The sequence below is a fragment of the Sciurus vulgaris genome (assembly GCF_902686455.1).
Source record: "Sciurus vulgaris genome assembly, chromosome: 15".
Lineage (NCBI taxonomy): Eukaryota > Metazoa > Chordata > Mammalia > Rodentia > Sciuridae > Sciurus > Sciurus vulgaris.
Window position 1 is genome coordinate 24,147,449 of NC_136476.1, and position 24,535 is coordinate 24,171,983.

The 24,535-nt window shown below is 32.3% G+C and overlaps 1 protein-coding gene across 5 annotated transcripts in view; it reads left to right on the plus strand.

Moving 5' to 3' along the window:
* Positions 1-24,535, plus strand: part of JAK2 (Janus kinase 2) — a 135,103-nt gene that overhangs the window by 95,142 nt on the left and 15,426 nt on the right. For all 5 annotated transcript variants that reach the window (XM_079113008.1, XM_079113009.1, XM_079113006.1 and 2 more), the window contains exons 9-19: positions 7,075-7,232; positions 9,204-9,315; positions 11,335-11,521; positions 12,204-12,331; positions 14,230-14,364; positions 17,232-17,319; positions 18,060-18,187; positions 18,949-19,087; positions 22,168-22,319; positions 22,469-22,619; positions 23,426-23,562. In XM_079113008.1, the coding sequence (XP_078969134.1) occupies positions 7,075-7,232; positions 9,204-9,315; positions 11,335-11,521; positions 12,204-12,331; positions 14,230-14,364; positions 17,232-17,319; positions 18,060-18,187; positions 18,949-19,087; positions 22,168-22,319; positions 22,469-22,619; positions 23,426-23,562 (1,515 nt within the window). The remainder of the gene's footprint in view (positions 1-7,074; positions 7,233-9,203; positions 9,316-11,334; positions 11,522-12,203; positions 12,332-14,229; positions 14,365-17,231; positions 17,320-18,059; positions 18,188-18,948; positions 19,088-22,167; positions 22,320-22,468; positions 22,620-23,425; positions 23,563-24,535) is intronic.

The window sequence follows — 24,535 nt, forward strand, 5'->3', positions numbered from 1 at the left end:
CTGGTTCGGCCACTCGAGACCAAGCGACCCACCGCACTACTCCTCCAGGCAGCCACCCTGTGTTCAGGAGCGGTCGCTTTGAGTCCAAACAATTCACCACTCGCCTCCTCCTCTGAGCAGCCGCCTGGAGCTCTAATGCAGTCACTGCGAGTCCAAACGACTCGCTGCGCTCCTCCTCCTCCTCCTCCTACTCCTCCGGCAGGCCCTGGTGTTCAGAAGTAGTCTGAGTCCAAACAGCTCACCACGCCACTTCTCCTGTGGCAACCGCCTGTAGCTCTGGTTGCAGTCACTTGGAATTCAAGCGGCCGCGCTCCTCTTCCTCCTCCTCCTCCTCTGGGCAGGCCCCAGTCCACACAGCTCACCTCGCCACTCCTCCCCTGGGCATCCACCGGAGCCCCAGTGGTTGCTCCAAGTCCCAGCGCTGTGCTGAGCGGCCTCTTCTCCAACGCTCCCAGTTGTCTGAGTTCACTGCTCCAGTGGGGGGAGGGGTGTCTCGCTGGCAGCTCTACTTCACAAAGTTCCCTGCGTTCTGGGACTACCGTCCCATCCGGGACGCCTCCCCAACGGGAGAGAGTCACCCGGCTGCTTTGAGTTGGTCCCAGGTCTCTCAATATCTCCTCTTTTGAATCCTGAGTCGTGGAGCAACATGAAATGCAGCCACCCTCTAGGCCGCCATCTTGAAACCCCTCATTCATTTTTATGATTAACAAAGCTCCAGTTCTGTCCCCCACTCCCTCTGACGTTGGTTGTGCTATTGCCCGTCGTAATGCTCATTCCTGACTAAAATTTTTTTTTAATCAAGACGTATGTGCATAATACCAACCATTCTGACTAATTAAAGGAGAAAAATAAATCAATATTATATGGAATTTATATGACAAAATACAAATCAATTCCAGGTCAGCTTCATTCAAGCTGTAAGACATGATTGATTCTAAGAAATTAAACCTTTTTCTTTCTTTAAATAACTTCAGAAATCCCCTTTATTTTAGTTGAAAAGGGCAAAATAAATTCTTTTGTACTCTGTTGTTAGATTTCTTATTTATCTGGGTCTGATTTCTTTTTAACTTGGATCCTTCTTGACTTCCTCCTGCATTAAATGTCGTTTATCTTAAATATCCATATGGCTTCCCTGTCTGTCCTTTTCAGGGTTGTATTACCAAAAAATAACTGACTTACAACTCACTTTATTCAGCACATTTTCCTGTTCTTAGATAAAAACATGATAAAGTACACCTACTATCTAGTAGTCTGTGAACTTCTTGAAGGCAAGACTTATGTTTTCATGTGTGTTTGTATTTCCTGCATTTTGCATAGTGCTCCAGGAGCTAGATTAGGAGTATGATAAATATTTTACAGATTAATCAAAGGGTATTTAATAATTATCAGTCCCCTGTGCGTCTATAATAAATATTTCTGGAAAAGTTTATTGATGCTAATGTGAAAATTCTATAGTAATATTCCTTATGGAAAAGTGTGTGGACTTGTTGGCTTAATTTGTGAAGTTTGTAACACAGAGAAGTTAAATAACTTTCCAAGGTCTCACTATTGGTTCAGTGCTAGGGCTATTTAAATTCAAATCCATTATTTGAAAATGTAAGTTCTTAACTGTGACACTATCTTATTTTTGAGTATTTCTAACGCTTTTTAAAAATATTACATTGACATTTTGTTGAAATTGCTTTAAAGATTAATTTGGGACGAGTTGACATTTCTTTCCCATATGACATACTATTTTAGGAATACTTACTTTTCTTCTGTATCCATGTATTATGTTATTTTTCAGTAACTTTTGATAGTTTTATTTATATTGATATATCATGAAATTCCAGAAATGCTGAACTTTATTAGTCACATATTATGCTTTTTTCTGTTATTTATTAGAAGTAAGAACTTTTTCTCAGTTTACTTTTCTAACAAATTATTGCTGGATATAAGAAAGTAACTAATTTTTGTTTATTCTTGCATTTTCCAAGTTTGTTATATGTTAGTCTTATGTTTTTTACTACCATTTTACCTTTACTCTGGCATTTCTTTTGGCTTTTTATCTTTTTAAAATTTTTGTAAAATATATATAAAATAAAACATCATTATAACTATTTTAAGCATTCAGTTCAGTAATGTTTAGTATATTCACATTGCTGTGCATCCAATCTCTAGAACTTTTTATTTATGCAACACTGAAATTCTGTACCCATTAAAAACTCTTGAAACCTCATTCTGATTTCTGATTTTATAAATTTGATTACTCTAGAAACCTCTTATAAGCAGAATCACACAATACTATCTTTTTGTGACTTATTTTTCTTAGCATGTTATACTCAAGGTTCATCCATGTTATAACATGTATCAGAATTTACTTCCTTTTAAATATATATGTATATACCATTTTATATATATGTCACATTTGTATGCATAATTGTATCCATCAATGTGCTTTTGGGTTGCTTCCACTCCTTTTGGCTATTGTAGATACTATTGCTGTCAAGATCCTGCTTTCAATTACTATAGAGATAAACCCAGAATTAGAGTTGATAGATCATATTGTATTCTATATGCGATTTTTTTGAGAAACCACCATACTATTTTCTATTGTAACTGTACCATTTTACATTCCTACTAGTAGTGCGTAAGCATTGTAGGTTTTCCACATCCTCACCAACACTTTTTATTTTCTATTTTCTGAATGATAGCCATGCTGATGGGAATGAAGTAGTATCTCATTTTGGTTTTAATTTGCATTTCCCTAATGATTAGTGATGTTGGTCATCTTTTCATGTACTTGTTGCTATTTTTGTTGTTGAGTTGTAATAGTTTTTTATATTCTGGACATTAACCCCTTATCAAAAGTAGGATTTGCAAATATTTTCTCCCATTCATAGTATGCTTTTTTATTTTGTTGTTTGTATCCTTTGATGGATAGAAGTTTTTAATTTTGAGGTAGTTCAGTGTAGCTGTTTTTACTTTTGTTTCTTATCTTTTTTTTCTTCTTTTACTTTTGTTGAGACATAACATGAACACAGTAAAATACATTAATTTTAGGTGTATAGCTCAATACATTTTCACATATGTATATACCTGTGTAGCCATATCTGGTTCAAGATGTAGACTATTTCCAGTATTCTCAGGTTTCCACATGTTTCTTCCTACTTATTTCCACATTCTCCTCCAACTTTAGGTACCCATCATTCTTACATTTGCCATCAATTATCTCTGCTCACTAAGCTTATATATATATGGACTAATATTGTGTGTATTTTTTTAAATCTAGGTTCTTATTCTTAGCATAATCTCTGAAAACTCATGTTTTTACATGTTCACTCCTTTTTTATTGCTGGGTAGTATTGCATTTAAAAAAATGCTTATTTATTCTTTTTAGATATATGTGAGAGGAGAGTATCTTTTGACATATTTATACAAACATGGATTATATATTATTCTTATTAGTATCCCAGTACATGATGTACATGATATGAAGATTCATTATAGTGTATTCATATATGTACATAGGAAAACTGTGTCAGACCCATGCTACTGTCATTCCCATTCCCATCCATCTCCCTTCCCCTCACTCCCCTCTGCCCAATCCAGTGAACTTCTTTTCTCCACCCACCCCATGTTGTGTGGTAGCATTCACATATCAGAGAGAACATTCAGTAGTACTGCATTTTAAAATTCATTCTTCCATTGGTAGACATTAGGAGTGGGATTATTGAGTCAAGGTGATAGTGTTAGTATACTGATAAATGATTTTCCAAAGTTGTTATACCAATTCACCCTTTATTCATCAGTGTATGGAGATTTCAGTGATAGCCTCACCAGCCTATAATTTTGTGTCTAAAAAGGTTTAGTGATTCTGGTGAATATGTACTGGTAACTCACTGTGGTTTTTATTTCATTGCCTTGATTAATAATGTTGAACACTGTTTTTAATATACTTATTGTTCACTTGGATAGCCTACTTATGAAGATTCTGTGCAAGTCTTTTGCTCATTTTTCATTAACTTGTTTGTTTTTTCTTATCAATTTGTAGAGTTCTTAAAAATTCTGGATACATGTCCTTTTGTAGATTTGTTAAAATATATGCTATCTTCTAGTTAGTGTGTTGCCTTCTAATTTTTTAATAGTTATTTTTATGAATAAAAATCTGTAATTTTAATAGAGTATTTTTGTCCATTTAAATTTAGCATAGTTACCAATACAGTTGGGTTTAAGTCTGTCATTTTACTATTTGGCTTCTGATTGTCCTATGAATTTTGTTTTGTTGTTTTTAGTCCTCTCTTTCTGACTTATTTTGGTTGTTCAAATACTTTTATTCCATTTTATCCTGTCTTAAGTTTTAAGTCAATATTATTTTATATTTACTTATATGTGTCCCTTTCTGTTGCTTTCTGGTGTAAGAACAGATAGTATTCTTCTTTTTCCATCAACATTCATTCTGTCTTACTCCCCTCTCCAGAGGTGATCATCTGTATGTATCTGTATGTATCTCTGGCCTTTTGTATTTTTACATATATCTCTATATATGACATTTTCATAAATGTTATATTTATAAAAACAGAGTCATACTTTATTGTGCTTTAACTCTATTTTTTTAAAAAAATAAGACTTGTTATTCTGTGTACCTATAGTTCTAATTTAAAAATCTATTTAATATTGCTCCATATTGTATATATACTTTAACTTATAATTTATCATAATAAACTTTTGCATAAAATTCCATACTATATATATCTTTAACTTAGAATTTATAATAATTGTCTTGTTAGACACTTAATTTTGACTATTTTTTGTTATTACAAAAATGCTAAAAGTAGGCATTTGAATGTGCTTTTCTATATACATATGTCAATATCTCACTAGGAGAGATACTAGTAAGTGAAATTGCTAGGTCAAAGGATATAAATATTTAGAATTTGATATACAGTTAAAGTGCCTCCCAACAGTGTTTCCAATGTGTGTATATCCCCATGTCCCTATAACGTGTGCCAACATTGGATATTATCAATTTTAATTTTTCTGCTAAATTGATAGGCAAAAATGCCTATCATTCCTTTTGTTATGTTATATTTCTTTAATTAGAACATGAGATTGAGTAGTTTCTCATTTGCTGATATAGGGTAGCTATTTCTATTTCTTCTCTATGGATTGCCTTTTCATATCCTTTGACTAGTTTTCCTTTTTAATTTTAGTTGATTTTTAGAATTTTCCCCTAATACATATCAAGTATCAGTCATTTGTTGTATAGGCTTATAATTCTCAAAGACTTTTAACTTTGCTTATAGAATCTTTTACAGTAAACATGTTTGTGTGTGTGTGTGTGTGTGTGTGTGTGTGTGTTTTGTACCAGTGATTGAACCCAGGAGTATTGTTTAACCACTGAGCCACATCCCCAGCCTTTTTAATATTATATTTAGAGACAGAGTCTTGCTGACTTGCTTAGAGCCTCACTAAGTTATTGAGGCTGGCTTTAAACTCGAGATCCATTTGCCTCAGTCTCCTGAGCTGCTGGGATTACTAGTGTGCACCACTGCACCTGGCTATAGTACCAATTTTTATGGCCTAATTTTATTAATAAATATTTTATTGTTCAAACACATCACACACTTCTTATTACACTTTTTTAAAATTTATTTTTATTGTAAACAAATGGGGTACAACTTGTTTCACTGGTTGTACATGAAGTAGAGGCATACCATTTGTGTAATCATACACCTACATAGGGTAATGGTGTTTGATTTATTCTGTTATGTTTTCCTTCCCCCCACCCCGCCACCCCTCTTTTCCCTCTATACAGTCCCTTCTTCCTCCATTCTTGCCCCCTCCCACCCCTACACTTTTTGTTCCTACTCATTATTCTGTGTTCCCACTATGATCATGTAAATATTATTTATTGAAGAGCCAGGAAGTATACTCAGAGTACATTTCCATTATTATGTAACTTTTTGTTTTTCCAGTAGCTAATTATTGCTTTCCCCACTTTGTATTTATAGTTGTTGTTCCATTCCCTGCAAGAACGTTGTGAAGTAGCTTATTCTCAGTATAAAATTTCATATAGTCAAACCTGTCAAATATTATATAATGTCTCTTTCTTTGGGAGAAGCTCCGCCTTGATCACTGGGTACTGGTTTTGCTAATCTGGTCTGGAAGCTCTCTAGATACAGCTGTTAATAATCACAGCTGTAATCTTTGAGCATCCCTTTCTTATCATCCTGGGAATTATCATCTTATTATCTCTCATGTTGGATCCCTGGTTTTCTGAATCCCATATTTGCCTTTTTCTTCTTGCTAAATACTTGTTGGTATTTTTAGAATTTGATAAAATAGAAAATTAATTTAGGGAAGATTTTGATGATGTTGAATTTTCCCATGCAGCAATATGGGTAATTATCTAGATAGTCAAATAAAAAGTTGTGTTGTATAACTGTTTTGAAGTTTTTTTAATATCATTTTCCACATTTTTTGTTAAGTTTAATCCTCAATACTACATATATGTATTGTTATAAATAGGACTTTATTTTTCATTATATAATAAAATTGAGTATGTGTGTGCAAATACACACATACAAATGTGCTTTTACATATATATGTATGTTTTCCATTAGATAAATACTGTATTTTAGGCTGACTGTACATTCACATATGTATATATAATGATACATTATATACCATTTGTGGTATATAATGATACAATCACAACATAGCTACATATCTTAACATTTTAGTTTATAGCATCAATACATTAGCTTAGCAGCATGCAGTTGGTATGTAAAATCAACTGCTCATGACTTTCAATACCAACTTTTATATCAGATTGAATAAATTTCTAATTAAGAGAACTCATATTAGTCTAATAGCGGTATTGGAAAATACAATAAAATTACAGATATAGAGTGAACTATAAGTGGAAGGACATGATGTTGTAACTGGGAATTGTAAAAGACATGTAAGGAATTAAAAGAAATAAAATTATGAGAAATAATGTAACATGGAGTGTAGCAAATTTTCATTATTTAGCACTCAGTTGACTTTTTAAATGATACTTAATTGCTTATTTTTCTTTTTTCTGTTTAGGAAATTGAACTTAGCTCGTTGAGAGAAGCTTTGTCTTTTGTGTCATTAATTGATGGGTATTATAGATTAACTGCAGATGCACATCATTATCTCTGTAAAGAAGTAGCACCTCCAACAATGCTTGAAAATATACAGAGCAACTGTCATGGCCCAATTTCGTGAGTAATACAGATTTTAAAAGTAAATTTTTTTAAAAAAGTAAGTGTTGCCCAGTGTCCCATATCTTCAGATTCCACATCCATGGATGCAATCACAGTAAAAAATATATATATATTTTAAAAAATCTGCGTCTGTACTGAACATATACCAACCTTTTTTCTTATTATTTCCTAAATAATACAGTATAACAGCTCTTTATGTAGAATTTACACTCTATCAGGTTTTATCAATAATCAATTATCAATAGTGATTTACTGTAAGAGGAAGATGTACATATTTATATGTAAAAATTATGCCATTTTATATGAGTCAAATTTGAGCATCCTCAGAGTTTGATTCTGGAACCAAGCCTCTGTGGATCCAAAGGATGACTGTATTTACGAAGAAAATTTTATACAATAGATACATGTAGGTTTAGGAGTTTTGGAAAAATATTATTATAATTTATATTTTCTTTTTTGACATAGAGTCTATTTGCATAAGTCAGATTATATAACAATTAAATTTGGACATAATTTACCATCTGTGTCTCAATCTGTAATACTCAAAATTTGTTATACAAGTTTAACATTTAGTTGTTTTTGCATATTTAACTCTTTCTTTTCTTTAAGAACACTTCCAATTTATATTACATTAATTTTAAAATAATGCAAAGGAAACACAGGCAAAATTTGAAAATTGTTATTATTTTTGGATAATCCAACTTCTTTAACTGAAACTTCAAAAGAAAGATGTATATATGATGTCCATATTTATAGATGAGTACTGTGCAATAGAACTTTTCTTCAGTGATGAAAATGTTCTACATATAGGACATTTAATCCATAGGCACTAGCTACATGTGGCTATAAGCATTTGAAATGTGGCTACTGCAACTGAGGAACTGAGTTTCATATTTAATCCAATTTTAACTTCTTTACATTTAAATACCTATGTATGGCTCATAACTTCCACATTGCTCTGTATAATTATAGAACCTGGCTTTAATACTGGGTAAAGCTAGCTGTGATGTATAACATTTATTTAATGCAAGTTCTAGTTATCTTTCAGATAGGATGTTCTTCATGATTGGCATCATATTTGAAGAACCCGAATACAAAAAAGATCTGGGATTCTGAGCATGTTTCTTGAATTTAACCTACATGTAAATGTTTGAGAAAATGTATCTTGGATAGTATTTAAGACTTGCTGCTATGTTCAGTGTTTACTTAGTAATAAATATGATTGTTACTACAAGGTTGCACTTCTTGAAATTTATCTTTGTAATTTATATGTTCAATACTTTAAAAACTCCTTGAATTCATCCATATACATCCATTCATTCAAGTATTCTTTTATTTATTTATAGAATGTTTACTGAGTACCTACTAAACGTAGGCACTAGTCTATGCATGAGAAATATGGTGATACCTGAAATAGAAATGGTTCTTGCTTTCATGCAGATTGCATTTTGCTTTTCATTCAAGATGTGCGACTTCAAAAACGTAGAAAATTTTAAAACTCCGTAGTCTTTCAGTAACCACAAGCCTTCTATTAAACTTTGGTATTGTACTAAATAAAGAAATGCACATAATTGCTGATATTAGTAACTCTTATGATAGAAGAGACATGAGGAGTGTTTCTGATACATTGCATGCATAGTTGAATGAAATCTTGTGACAGTGAGTATGGTTTTTAAAATATTAAAACTGTAATCAGAAGGCAAAATATTTAAGTGAATGTTTTGTGATTTTTAATCCCATAATATCTTTTATGTGTTTTTAGAGTCATATACTTGCCCCTTGAATTGCTTTGTACTTTTTGTAAAATAACTTGGTACTTTAATTTTTTCCTTGAAAGATTATGATAAACATAGAAAATAGAGAAGTCTAAAAATTCTGAGAGTTTAAGATTTCTGAATTTTTGGATGACATTTGGTCATAATGTCATGGTGCTTTTTATCCTTCAAATTCTTTCTTCTTTACCTTTAGAATGGATTTTGCCATCAGTAAACTGAAAAAAGCAGGTAATCAGACTGGGCTGTATGTACTTCGATGTAGTCCTAAGGACTTTAATAAGTATTTTCTGACTTTTGCTGTTGAGGTTAGTATGTCACATTTATTAATGGTAGCATGTTGTTTAGTCCATATACTTTCCTCTTCATATATATCTAATAAAGTATTTTTAATATGTAGGATTACGGCTCTGGATATAACTGGCATGATATGTAACTTACCTCAAGAATTCTACATAAATAAATATATAATTCCTAGCATTTGCATAAAAATATAAAATGATATACAATGTTTTTATATAATTTAATTTGGCATTTTTAAAAAAAAAATTTTTGATGTTTGGGTATTACTAGTGTGTCAAATGGCATTTCATCAGATCTCTGGTCTTTTCACCAAAATGGAAATCTGTACCCTACCAGGTAGAATAAAATAAATTAGAAGTAAATTTTCTGTTTACTAGCAGCAGTTATTAATTAGATTGAAACAGGACAATAATTAACAAACAGAATTGTCATAGCACTTTTAACTAGTGTTTTTCCAATTTTAAGAATAATGATTTGTAATTTAAGTGTAAAACTGCAGTAAAACCTTTTTGTTAATACAGATAATCTTCAATCATTTAAGATTTACTTATCACCTAAAATTATCTTAAAAGATAATATCATTTATAAGACAATTCATTGTTTAAACTCTGAGAAACTTTATAACAGCATCTAGATAACATTTTACTTTTTAAAAAACAGAGAAAGTAAGGATTAATAAAATTATTATAAAATAACCATTTTATATGTAGTATAAGTAGAAAATAGATTAATTATCAATATAGAAGGTAGATTATTCCATAATTTACCTTTTTTTAAGTTTTTCTTTGTTTAAATTAGAGCATTATAGTTATAAAGGGTTGAATGTTTCCTCTCATTTACTATTGTATAAAATTGATAATATATTCTAATTTCAGAGTATCTCAGTACTATAACATTAAATAATTCGTTGTACTGAATTATAAATTCAAAATGTAGTTTACTATATATGCCCACCCTAATGTGAGTAATAGGCATTAGGGAACATACAGTATAACCCTATCTTTGAGAAACTTATATTTTGAAAGTCAAAAATTAAAAAGATACCAAAAAGTGCTAAATTAAGCATAGTAATTATCTAGTATAGACAAATATAGATAATAATAAAAAAGGTTGCAATTTTTAAGAAAGATCTCTTGGAGTAGGAAACACTGGAGACTGACATTGAGGGTCTGGTAGATGTTTTGTAAATGGTTCTTAAGTAGAATGAATATGCTTATAAAAAGCAACTTAAAAATAGTAAGATGACCCAGCAATGTGAGAGGCTGAGACAGGAAGATCACAAGTTCAAAACTAGACTCAGCAACTTAGCAAGGCCTTAAGCAATAGAGATCCTGTCTCAAATAAAAAATAAAGAAGGGGTAGGGATGTGGCTTAGTGTTTCAATGCCCCCATTAGGGCATTTAGTAGGGTTTAATCCCTATTACCAAAAAAATATAATTAGATGAATGCAAAAATTCATAATATAGTACATAAGACAAATATTTTTAAACTGCAAAATATTAGAAGTGCCACATTAGAGATAATTATAACAAATACAGTAGTGGTGAAATGAAGTAAGTATTCAGTCACCTTTCTGTGAAATAGATGAGTGTTGTTAGAGAGGACCTTACAGAAAAAGTAGAGCTTGAGCTGAGTTTTAAGGAATGAGTAAGTCTTGTAATTTGGCTATAAAATAGGTTGCATGTCGGAAGGAGCAGGAACTGAGGTTGGAGATAGAGAGAGAAACAAGCTCATGAAGGCCCACAATAATACTAGGTTCAGATTTTATCTTATAAAATGTTTATATAATAAATTGTTTTTAATTTTTCTTTCTTACTTGCTTTTAGTAAAGGCTATATGACATTATAATGATGCCTTTTTAAGGAAACCCTTGCCTCTATTGCTATACCACGACTTACTTGAGAATTTATAGTTCAAATGTCTGAATATTCTGTTGATTGTTTTGTGGTATCTTTTTTGGCAGAGTAACCACTATGATGTTCATTGTACTTTTTCCTCCCTCTCTTTATAATTAAACATTGTAGCGAGAAAGTGTCATTGAATATAAACACTGTTTGATTACTAAAAATGAAAATAGAGAGTACAATCTCAGTGGGACTAAGAAGAACTTCAGTAATCTTAAAGATCTTTTGAATTGCTACCAGATGGAAACTGTTCGCTCAGACAATATAATTTTCCAGTTTACTAAATGCTGTCCCCCAAGGCCAAAAGGTAATTTTCTAATTATTTAAAAAATATTGGTCATACATTATATATGTCGTGGGAGGTAACTTAAGTACATTGATTTCAAAAGAAATATTAAAGCAGTAACTCCCAAAACAAGTTGATTTTGTCTCATTCTATTGTGCAAACATCATCAAATAGTGTTGTATACTTTTGTTTGAGTTGTAAATCAGTGACTTGAAGTTCTATCTTCAAAATGACATTTTAAAGATAATAATTATTTGGTATAACTCTGTTGCTTACTTATTGAACTGGAAGTTCTCACTACCAAATTTTCAGGTGTTTTAAATATAAACATGCTTTTAGGATTCTTTTATTTCTTTATTTTAAAAATAGACTGGAAATTTCTTGAAATAATAAATCTTATTAAAAATTGAAATCCCTGAAAAAATTATATTTATTAACAAAGCGATTGTGATTTTGAATGTATGAAATAATTGGTAAGAGTACTTTAAAGTTCAGTGAATAAACCCCTAAAATAATTTTCCAGGAAAAAGATGAACAATAATGTGTTTTATTAAGAATTTCTTGCATATAGATCACATTTCATTTTATTCATCTTTGGAGCAATTTATATTTTCAATGTGTTTCAATGATATATATATATATATATATATAAAATTATAAACACATATATGTACATATATTTATTTTATTGGTTTTCTCCCAGATAAATCAAACCTTCTAGTCTTCAGAACTAATGGTATTTCTGATGTACCTACCTCACCAACATTACAGAGGCATAATAATGTGAACCAAATGGTATTTCACAAAATCAGAAATGAAGATTTAATATTCGTAAGTCATTAGATACTTTTTATTGTCTTTTTTTAATCCTCTTAAAACAACATCTATTTTCTTTATTTCCTACCCTACATTATATTTGTGTGGCATTTGGAACTACTTTGTTATAAACTACTTTATTAAAATTTACTTGAAAATATTTTTTATTTCTTATGAAAAATATACTAACTTTGAGAAATTAGCAAAATTAATTAACAAATGAAAGCGTCTTTTCAGAAATTTAGAAATAATCCTCGACGAATCATAAAAATTTAAAATCTTTAGAAGACTTATCTTAAATCTCGAGTTCTCAAGAAAGTAAGAGCTATTCAAGGGGTTAAAATTAAGGAAAGAAGTGAAAGCAAAACAGTTCATAGGAACTGATGATTGGACTGTCAGTTGGTATTGGGAGGGTGGATATTAGTTTCATTTAAACCCCCATGGGATTTAAAATTCAAAGCAGTACAGAGAAGAGGGCCATATGTTAGAACTATGCAAGGACAGGAGTTAAAAATGAGACCATCTCTGAGTCAGATCCCTCAAGAATATTCATCCTCAGTTCAAACAACATGTATAGAATGTGAAAGATTACCCACTTGCAAAAGGAGAGGAAAAGGAACATTTTCTATTTTAATTGGCTCTTAGGAAGAAGAGACTCTTCTAGGAATTTATAGTCATAAACTTTAAAAATAAGGCATTATTATTATTATTATTACTACTATTATTTGGTCCTAGGGATTGAACCCAGGGGTGTTTAGACACTGAGGCATATCCCTAGCCCTTTATTATTTTGAGACAGAGTCTCACTAAGTTGCTTAGGGCCTCTCTAAGTTCTTGAGGTTGACTTTGAACTTTTAATCATCCTACCTCAGCCTTCTGAGCCACTGGGATGACAGGTGTGCACCCCTGTGCTCAGCTTAATAAGACATTGTTTTAAAGGATAAAGAATTCTGGTTATGGGGAAACATAGACATTAAATATATGTTCATTGACATTTAAATGAAAGGGACAGAGCAGAAAGCAGATTAGTCATAACTGAAGAGAATTAGCGAAATGAAAGATAGACCTGAAGAATTATCCAGGATACTACAAATAGAAAGAAATTAAAGGAAGGGGGGTGGAAGACCAACTGATGTTGAAATTCCATAAAGAGATGATGGAATTACCTAGAACTGTAAAGGCATGAAATCTCATGCCAAGAAATTTAATTTTCATTACAGAAGTAATAAGTAGTCGAGTTTGAATATGGTCACAGGTAACCTTGCTTCAGAGTGTAGGCTTTCAACAGTCAATAAGGATAAACAAGAAATAACTGATACTGTTAATACTAGTAGTAGCTGTTACTTAATGTACATTTATTATGTATCATGGACTGTACCATAGTGCTTTCATGTATTCATTCACTTATTGTTTAAAAATTCTATGGAAAGATTGTTACTTTCTATTACTCAGATGAAGAAACCAATATAAGTGCAGCACACAGAGAGAAAAGAGCCCATACAAGGTCAAACAGCTAGTAAGTGGTAAGGAACAAGTCAGATATTCTGCCTTCCCAGACCACAAAGGTTTACTTTTTTTCTTGCATTGGTAGGAAAGGCAAATGAAAAAGGGGACTTGTCTACAAATATATGTAATTAAATACTGACTCTAAAAAGTGATAATTACAGCCAATGAAGAGGATTTTTAAAAAGGGTAGAACCAAAATACACTTTATTCATTAATTCTTGTTTTCTGTCTTTAATTACTTTTAAAGAAGAGAAGAGTTAATTTAGAATCTCAAATCTAGGTTCAGTTTTAAAGGAAATACTTACTATGGCCTTGTATTTTCAGTCTTCGTCATTGGTTATATTTCCTAATTCCCACATCTTTCTTCATCCTTACCCATTCTTTTAATCTCTTTTTTTCTTTTAAAGAATGAAAGTCTTGGCCAAGGCACTTTTACAAAAATTTTTAAAGGTATAAGAAGAGAAGTAGGAGACTATGGTCAACTCCATGAAACAGAAGTTCTTTTAAAAGTTCTGGATAAAGCACATAGAAATTATTCAGAGGTGTGTATGTTCTTTGGGTAGTTTATGTAGTTTATAGTATGTAGAGATGTACTTTCATATGCACACAAGATTTATGTATGCAGCTTTTCAAAATTGTAATTTTATAAAGTATGTCAAGGAATTGTCTGAGACTGTATTCTGATGGGGCTATCAAAAATTATAGGAATTTTTAAAATAATAGCTGATTTCCAAAGTAATTACTTTTAGCATTCTGTTATGGGTATTCTTACATCTCTTCACATACTGAATTGGTGACTTAAACTTGGCTCTCCAGTCTTATGGGTTCCATCCATAGAATTAGAAGCTCCTAAAAACTGGAACAAGGCAGGGGTGCCCTCTTTCACCACTTCTATTCAACATTGTCCTTAAAACTCTAGCCAGAGCAATAGACAAACCAAAGAAATTAAAGTGATACGAATAGGAAAAGAAGAACTCAGACTATCCCTATTTGCTGATGACATGATTATGTATTGAGAGGAACCCGGAAATTCCACCAGAAAACTTTTAGAACTCATAAGTGAATTCAGTAAAGTAGCAGGATATAAGATCAATGCTCATAAATCTAATGCATTTTTATAGATAAGTGATGAATCCTCAGAAAGAGAAGTTAGGAAAACTACCCCATTCACAATAGCCTCAAAAAAAATAAAATACTTGGGAATCAATCTCACAAAAGAGGTGAAAGATCTCTACAATGAGAACTACAGAACACTAAAGAAAGAAATTAAAGAAAACCTTAGAAGATGGAAAGATCTCCCATGTTCTTGGATAGGCAAAATTAATATTGTAAAAATGGTCATACTACCAAAAGTACTATACAGATTCAATGCAATTCCAATTAAAATCCCAATGACATACGTCACAGAAATAGAGCAAGCAATCATGAAATTCATCTGGAAGAATAAGAAACCCAGCATAGCTAACACAATCCTTAGCAGGAAGAGTGAAGCAAGGGGTATCATAATACCAGAACTTCAACTATATTACAAAGCAATAGTAACAAAAACAGCATGGTATTGGTACCAAAATAGACAGGTAGATCAGTGGTACAGAATAGAGGATGTGGACACAAACCCAAATAAACACAATTTTCTCATATTAGACAAAGGTGCCAAAAATATGCAATGGAGAAAAGATAGCCTCTTCAACAAATGGTCCTGGGAAAACTGGAAAACCATATGCAACAGAATGAAATTAAACCCCTATCTCTCACCGTGCACAAAACTCAACTCACAATGGGTCAAGGACCTCGGAATCAGACCAGAGACCCTGCATCTTATAGAAGAAAAAGTAGGTCCAAATCTTCAACATGTCAGCTTAGGATCAGACTTTGTTAACATGACTCCCATAGCACAAGAAATAAAAACAAGAATCAACAACTGGGATAGTTTCAAACTAAAAAGCTTTCTCTCAGCAAAGGAAACTATCAGCAATGTGAAGAGAGAGCCTACAGAGTGGGAGAAAATCTTTGCCACTCATACTTCAGATAGAGCACTAATTTCCAAAATATATAAAGAACTCAAAAGACTCTGCACCAAGAATACAAATAACCCAATTGACAAATGGGCTAAGGAAATGAACGGACACTTCACAGAAGAAGATCTACAAGCAATCAACAGATAGATGAAAAAATGTTTAACATCTCTAGTAACAAGAGAAATGCAAATCAAAACTACCCTAAGATTCCATCTCACCCCAACTAGAATGGTGATTATCAAGAATACAAGCAACAATAGGTGTTGGAGAGGATGTGGGGAGAAAGGTACACTCATACATTGCTGGTAGGGTTGCAAATGAGTGCAGCCACTCTGGAAAACAGTGTGGAGATTCCTTAGAAAACTTGGAATGGAACCATCATTTGACCCAGCTATTCTACTCCTAGGCCTATACCCAAAGGACTTAAAATCAGTATACTACAGAGATACAGCCACATCAATGTTCATAGCTGCTCAATTCACAATAGCCAGATTGTGGAACCAACCTAGATGCCCTTCAATTGATGAATGGATAAAGAAACTGTGGTATATATACACAATAGAACATTACTCAGCCATAAAGAAGAATAAAATTATGGCATTTGCAGGCAAATGGATGAAATTGGAGGATATCATGCTAAGTGAGATAAGCCAATCTCAAAAAACAAAGGGTGAATGATCTCACTGATAAGTGGATGATGACACATAATGGAAGGTGGGAGGGGGGCAAGAATGGAGGAAGGAGGGACCATATAGAGGGAAAAGAGTGGGAGAGGTGTGGGGAAGGGAAATAGTAACAGAATGAATCAAACACCACTACCCTATGTAAATGTATGATTACACAAATCTTATGCCTCTACTTCATGTACAACCAGAGAAACAAGTTGTACCCCATTTGTTTACAATAAAAAAAAGAGAAGTTCCTGTCAAAGTTTAGTTGTTAGAGTGATATTGGTGCAATACTAGTATCCTGACATAGGTGTTAGTTATTTACACAGAGACCATTCTTAGTTATTTAGGAACCATTATTTAAAGTTTACATTCTCCTACCTCAGTCCCAAATCACATGTCTGGTATCTGTCTCTATTCTAGGTGTTCTGGGTCTAAGCCTGTTTGACATACATTGTACATAGTGTCCTCTATCACTATTGCTTTATATCATTGCTATCTCCATATTCCAGGCTTACTTAAGGGTTTCCTCAGTATGAACATAGAGGTTGATGTCAGTTGCAAGTCCATAGAAGGGGACCAAAGTACATTGTAGCCTGCTGAGAATAAGAGAAAGTGCATTTCTCTAATAGCAGAGAGTACCTTTCCTGAACTATGAATACTTATGAATAACAGTCACACAGCAATTTTTTTTGCATGTCTTATTATTTTTCTTTCCCCCAGTCTTTCTTTGAAGCAGCAAGCATGATGAGCCAGCTTTCTCATAAGCATTTGGTTTTAAATTATGGAGTATGTGTCTGTGGAGAGGAGAGTAAGTAAAACTATTTGCTTTCTTACGTTAGGGTCATACCTCTCCTAGAGAATCCAGTCTTGTTTTTATAGAAGATTTAATTTCATGATCACAGTAAGGTATCAGTATAAACTCTAATTTAGTAGGAATTAAATATTGTTGAACCTGAAAACATTTTAGGATTCAGTTATACCTTGTTGAAAAGGAACCCAATGAATGAAGTTAAAATGCAGAAGATAGTTAATACACCTTATATTACAATGACTAAACAATAGAATATTATAGTAAACAAACATAACCTTTTATGTTTATCATGCAATACAGATTTTGGCTGGTTCAGCATAACACTGAAACAATTGGCCCTTTCAAAAAATTCCAAATAATTCCTTATTTAGAATTATGAAGACAAAGTATATAAATAAGACTGAATTATTAATGGAACTGACTGGAATTAGTAGATATTGATATCAGAAATATTATTCATCTGTACTAGAGTAATGACATATTATATAATGTATATGTAATTATATAATATATATTTATATACTTGTCTAGATTGCTATATCTTACTCTTGTGAATAAACTAAAAACTAAAAATGCTGTATATATATTAAATATCATTTAAATTAGTGAATTTTGCTTAGTTTATTTATCTATTATATTCAGAGATAATTACAAATATATTTATAAAAGTTTAGATTATACATTTTTAATTATATTTATACTTGAGCCCTATTATTATTACCTATATTTTAATGCAGATATTCTGGTTCAGGAGTTTGTAAAATTTGGATCACTAGATACATATCTGAAAAAGAATAAAAATTCTATAAATATATTATGGAAACTTGAAGTGGCTAAACAGTTGGCATGGGCCATGCATTTTCTAGTAAGTAATTAGTATATTCTTTTTTATCATAACTTATTGTTTTATTTTATGAAGCACTGTAAGCTTATGTTGACCTGGCAACAAGAAATAAATCTGTGAGTAGATGCTGAGTCATTTAAAAACAGTCTGTGTTAGGTGACAAAGGGATTATTTTATATATCCATTTATTTAAATAAAATAACTTTAGAAAGAAACATTTTTGTCATCCTGTTGGTCTCTTAGAACTACTGTCGGACAATCTGTAGTATGTTATTTGGGTTAGAAGATTTAACCAAAAATTGTGCAGAATTATGTTTTGCTGCTGTGGATAGCAAAAAATTCCTTGCTATAGTGTTTGTGGGCAGTTGAATCTTATGTTTGGTGAGAAAACAGTGTTGACAGAAAAGCAGAATATCAGAGGGTCAGCCTGTTTTCAGACCCCTCAAAATGTACCTGTGTTCTATTGTTGAACTGAAAACAATACTTTCTGCCATCTAGACATACATACTGTTTAGAATCTGAGCTTTGGAAAGTGAAGCAACACTGGGTAGCTTTAATTTATTCACCATGATTATAAATTATTGTGTCATGTAAAGTGTAAATGAAAACAATAGTGTCATATAAACTTCTTTTATTGCCTCAAAGCATGCTACCAAATTAATATTTATTATGCTGACTTACATATCTTTCTTCGTTAAGTCTACTTTGGGGTCTTAACCATATTAAATGCTCAAATATTTTGTGGATTTATATTTGAATGTATGTGTATTTAACTTTAATAGGAAGAAAAATCCCTTGTTCATGGGAATGTATGTGCCAAAAATATTCTGCTTATCAGAGAAGAAGACCGGAAAACTGGAAATCCTCCTTTCATCAAACTTAGTGATCCTGGCATTAGTGTTACAGTTTTACCAAAGGACAGTAAGTTCTATAGGAATTGTATTTAACATTATTAAGTCTTTCTTCAGTAGTTGCATAAAAAGCATGTTGTCAGTTTTCCTTGAATTATCTTTTGCTGCTATGTTCTTGATTAATAATACTATTTAGCTTTCCCTTTTAAAAATTCAATTAAGTTATAGTTACATCCTTGTCTCTGTCCATTTCTCTTTTGTGATAAGCTTGTCACTATGGACTGTATGATAGTTTTAATCCCTAATTATGGATGGAAGATAGAATTTTATTTCATTTTATTTTGAAATTCTCTTATTCTTTGAGCCATGGTAAATGTTTATACTTTAAAACATTTTTTAGAAAAGATGTATTATCTAGCTTGAGATCTCATTTAATTATTTGGCTATTTATTTTAAAAAACTTTTGTGTCTGTTAATCTTCTATTAGTTAATAGTAAAAATTTCAAAGAGTTGAGAGATTTTTTTATGGTGGGGGGCCCAAATAACATAATTGTATTTCATTATCTTAGCTAAATTTTCTAATGAAATGTTCTAATTTAGAATCTACAATGATCTTTATTTTTGCACTGATGTACAGTATCTCACTTGAGCCAATAGTACTTAAACTTGAAGACTTATCCGACAGTGAATACAGTAATAATAGGATAGTAATATGGGGCTGAAAAATCTTATAGGGTCTTAGAACTGGCAGTCACGAAAGTTTCACCCTTTAGGCAAAGATGGAGAAAAATATATTCATATGATGGAAGAGAAGGGAATTGATGTCCTCTTTAATCTTGATTATACAGCAAAAATATTCACATTGCTTTACCAAAATATACTGAAAGATGTAATAGTCTTTTTTTATTAAAAATCATAAATTTATATAGGGCAATGTTGTTTGATTCATTCTGTTATTATTTTTCCCTTCCCCCCACCCCTCCCACCCCTCTTTTCCCTCTGTACAGTCCTTTCTTCCTCCATTCTTACCACCCTCCTTATCCTTAACCTTAAACCTAACCCTAACCCTAACACTAACCCCTCCTACCCCCCATTATATATCCTTATCCACTTATCAGTGAGATCATTCATCCTTTAGTTTTTTGAGATTGGCTTATCTCACTTAGCATGATATCCTCCAATTTCATCCATTTGCCTGCAAATGCCATAATTTTATCATTCTTCATAGCGGAGTAATATTCCATTATATATATATGCCACAGTTTCTTTATACATTCATCAACTGAAGGGCATCTAGGTTGGTTCCACAATCTGGCTATGGTGAATTGAGCAACTATGAACATTGATGTGGCTGTATCACTGTAGTATGCTGATTTTAAGTCCTTTGGGTATAGGCCAAGGAGTGGGATAGCTGGGTCAAATGGTGGTTCCATTCCAAGCTTTCTGAGGAATCTCCATACTGTTTTCCAGAGTGGCTGCAGTAATTCGCAACCCCACCAGCAATGTATGAGTGTATCTTTTTCCCCACATCCTCGCCAACACCTATTGTTGCTTGTGTTCTTGATAATCACCATTCTAATTGGGGTGAGATGGAATCTTAGGGTAGTTTTGATTTGCATTTCTCTTATTATTAGAGATGTTGAACATTTTTTCATATATCTGTTGATTGCTTGTACATCTTCTTCTGTGAAGTGTCTGTTCATTTCCTTATCCCATTTGTTGATTGAATTATTTGTATTCTTGGTGTACAGTTTTTTGAGTTCTTTATAGATTCTGGAAATTAGCGCTCTATCTGAAGTATGAGTGGCAAAGATATTCTCCCACTCTGTAGGCTCTCTCTTCACATTACTGATAGTTTCATTTGCTGAGAGAAAGCTTTTTAGTTTGAATCTATCCCAGTTGTTGATTCTTGCTTTTATTTCTTGTGCTATGAGAGTCCTGTTAAGGAAGTCTGATCCTAAGCCAACAAGTTGAAGGTTTGGACCTACTTTTTCTTCTATAATCTGCAGGGTCTCTGGTCTGATTCCGAGGTCCTTGATCCATTTTGAGTTGAGTTTCGTGCAGGGTGAGAGATAGGGGTTTAATTTCATTCTGTTGCATATGGTTTTCCAGTTTTCCCAGGACCATTTGTTGAAGAGGCTATCTTTTCTCCATTGCATATTTTTGGCACCTTTGTCTAGTATGAGAAAATTGTTATTTATTTGGGTTTGTGTCCATGTCCTCTATTCTGTACCACTGATCTACCTGTCCATTTTGGTACCAATACCATGCTGTTTTTGTTACTATTGCTTTGTAGTAGAGTTGAAGATCTGGTATTGCGATACCCCCTGCTTCGCTCTTTCTACTGAGGATTGTTTTAGCTATTCTGGGTTCTTAGTCTTTTATTATCTATGTATAATCTATTCATCTATCTATGCCAGAATACCAGAAGGTAGAGTTATATTGCTTCTTCCTTCTTTGAATATTATCTTTCTGTTGCAGTCATGGACCACAGAAACTTTACTTTGGAATTTCCATGATCTGAGCAGAAAATAATTTATCAATGCCTAGAATATTTTAGTATAATTTTAGTCCTTCACTTCATGTAATGATAAATGTCTGTCAGTTCTTGTTTACTTGCAAGTCAGAATGGCCACTGGTAATAAATAATTAAAACACTTTCAAGGATTTAACAATACATTTACTACTTTCACATTTTAAATACAATTTTAAAATAGGAAGTATTTAGGGCAAATTTTATAGTTTTTAAAAATTTCTGTTTTTCTTTGTTTTTTGAAAGCTAAACTAGTAGGAAGAGGTAGAGAAAGCAGTATGCCATTTGCAATGAAAAAGTTTACTGCAAAGAAGTTTAATTGATAAGTAATTCATTGTACAGGATTCTAATTCTCTCTGTGCTGCTAACAAATTGTGTAACTTTGGACAAATTACTCAGTTTTTATTCATCTCAATATTGTCATTGTAAAATCTGCAATATTGAATTAGATTATCTAAAATGTACCTTCCAAGCTTATGCCAGTGTGAGCACGAGCATTCCCTCTCCAACAAAACAAGACTTGATTATTCAAATAAATTTGAAAATTATTGCATGTAAAACAGTGGTTTACTTCTGGGAATTATTTAACTGTTATTCTTTGTCCCTATCATTTAAAGTTCTTCAGGAGAGAATACCATGGGTACCACCTGAATGCATTGAAAATCCTAAAAATCTAAATTTGGCAACAGACAAATGGAGTTTTGGTACCACTTTATGGGAAATCTGCAGTGGAGGAGACAAGCCTCTGAATGCTCTAGATTCTCAAAGAGTAAGTTGAAATAGACTGAATTTAGAATGACTTTGTGATCCTTCATATTTCTGCCAGATGATTTGATATTTCTTAATACATTAATTTTAAGAAGAGGGTTGGTATAGCATTATACAATTTATTCTCAGCATTTATCTTTTTAATTGTAGAAGCTACAGTTTTATGAAGATAGGCATCAGCTTCCTGCACCAAAGTGGACAGAATTAGCAAACCTTATAAATAATTGCATGGATTATGAACCAGATTTTAGGCCTTCTTTCAGAGCCATCATACGAGATCTTAACAGTTTATTTACTCCAGGTATGTATTGATTGAGTCATCTTACTGATCACTCTTTCTGTTGTAGTTAATAAACTTTACTAATTCTGTAGTCCCTTTCAAAAAGTTCTATGATGTCCTCTAGGCATTTTTAATTCATATGATTTCTCATGCTTTATACACATGTTGGTCTTCTTGATTGGTTAATCTTTTATGTTTTAAAAATGCCTTTTGTTCTTCAGTAACTTCATTTTTTGTTTGTTTGCTCATACGAAAAGGAAAAGGAAAACACAGAATTTATTACTTGCCTACAATGTGGGAGTATTAGACTCCAACTAATTTCAGTATGCTAGTTAATGGGAAGCTTGTTTGTTTGGATACAGATGTTTATTTGGCTACCTTGATTTTTTAATAACGATTGTTTAGGATTTCAACTAGTTCCCATATATTTTATTAATGATTTATTTTCTAAATATGAAGTGAATTTGGTTTTGGTTATTCTTCCTCCTTTAAAATATTGAGCTAAATATACATGTATTTTCCCCTTGGGTACTTCCTGCTTCAGTACTACTCACCATTCTCACCACAAAAATCAGAATGTATGCCTTATTTTTTTGAATATTAAAACTACCTATTTTGAAAAATAATCATTCATCCTTTGCAAAATCTTTCTTAAAAACCTGTTGTTTATGGGTAATAATTAAAGGCCCCATTAAGATAATCAAACCATTTGAGTTTCTTTATATCATTTCATATTTTTGATTATTTTGTCAGCTTGAACATGTATCAGTTTAACCCAGAGAATGTATTTGCCAACTTTTAGATGGTGTTTTTCTGTATTTCTCCAGATTATGAACTATTAACAGAAAATGACATGTTACCAAACATGAGGATAGGTGCCCTAGGGTTTTCTGGTGCATTTGAAGACAGAGACCCTACACAATTTGAAGAAAGACACTTGAAATTTCTACAGCAACTTGGCAAGGTATCTTGTCTTAAGTTTCTCAAATAGAGTATATCGCATTTTATGTAGGAACAAAAAAGACTTTTTAGAGTCTCTAAAGTCCACTTTACACACACATTTTAAGGGATGTGTGTAGAATAAAGGCTTAATTGTCTGACATTAGAGAAATGTTCTGTTAAATAAAGAACTGAAAGAAATGAAGATCTTCTCAGAGCCTTTATAATGTAATGTGCAAAGAACATCTTCAAGAGGATATAAAATTAGGCAATAATTCCCAAATTGATTTGATTGTAGGACTCTTTCTTGGCTTAACTATATTGATACTTTTCTATTTGTTTCCTATTTGTAAAATACTTTTGAGAACATTTGAAGGGATATAGCAATAAAAAAATTAATATAAGTCTAGGTATTTGAGTATATTGGTTATCTATTGCTGTGTAACAAATTACCCTAAAGCATAGCGACTGCAGACAAATATTCCTTATCTCCAGTTTCTGTGACTCAGGAATCTGGGAACAATTTAGCTAATCAAGGTATCAGGCAGGCCTCACAGTCTCATCAGAAGGCTTGACTAGAGGAAGCTCTACTTCCAAGCTCATTCACATGGCCTAGATAGGCCTCAGATCTTATTTCACAGTTGTTTACAAGGACCTCTCCACAGGGCTGCCTCACAACAAATCAGCCGAGAGACAGCCAAGGTGAGAGCCATGGTCTTTCTACAACCTTATATCAGAGTGTGTTTCATCACACTCTTGCCATCTTTTCTTCTTTACAAGTGAGTTAATAAATCTAGTCCACATGCTAAAGAAGAAGATACTATATAAGAACATGAATAATGGAAGGTGAGGATTATTGGAAACTATCTTCTTTGATTTTTTTTTTTTGGTGTAAATATGCTTCAATTATATTAACATCTTATAGTATCTTTTCGTGGCAAATCATATATTATGCCATTAAGGCATAATATAATTTCTTGCCACTCAGAGATTTTATT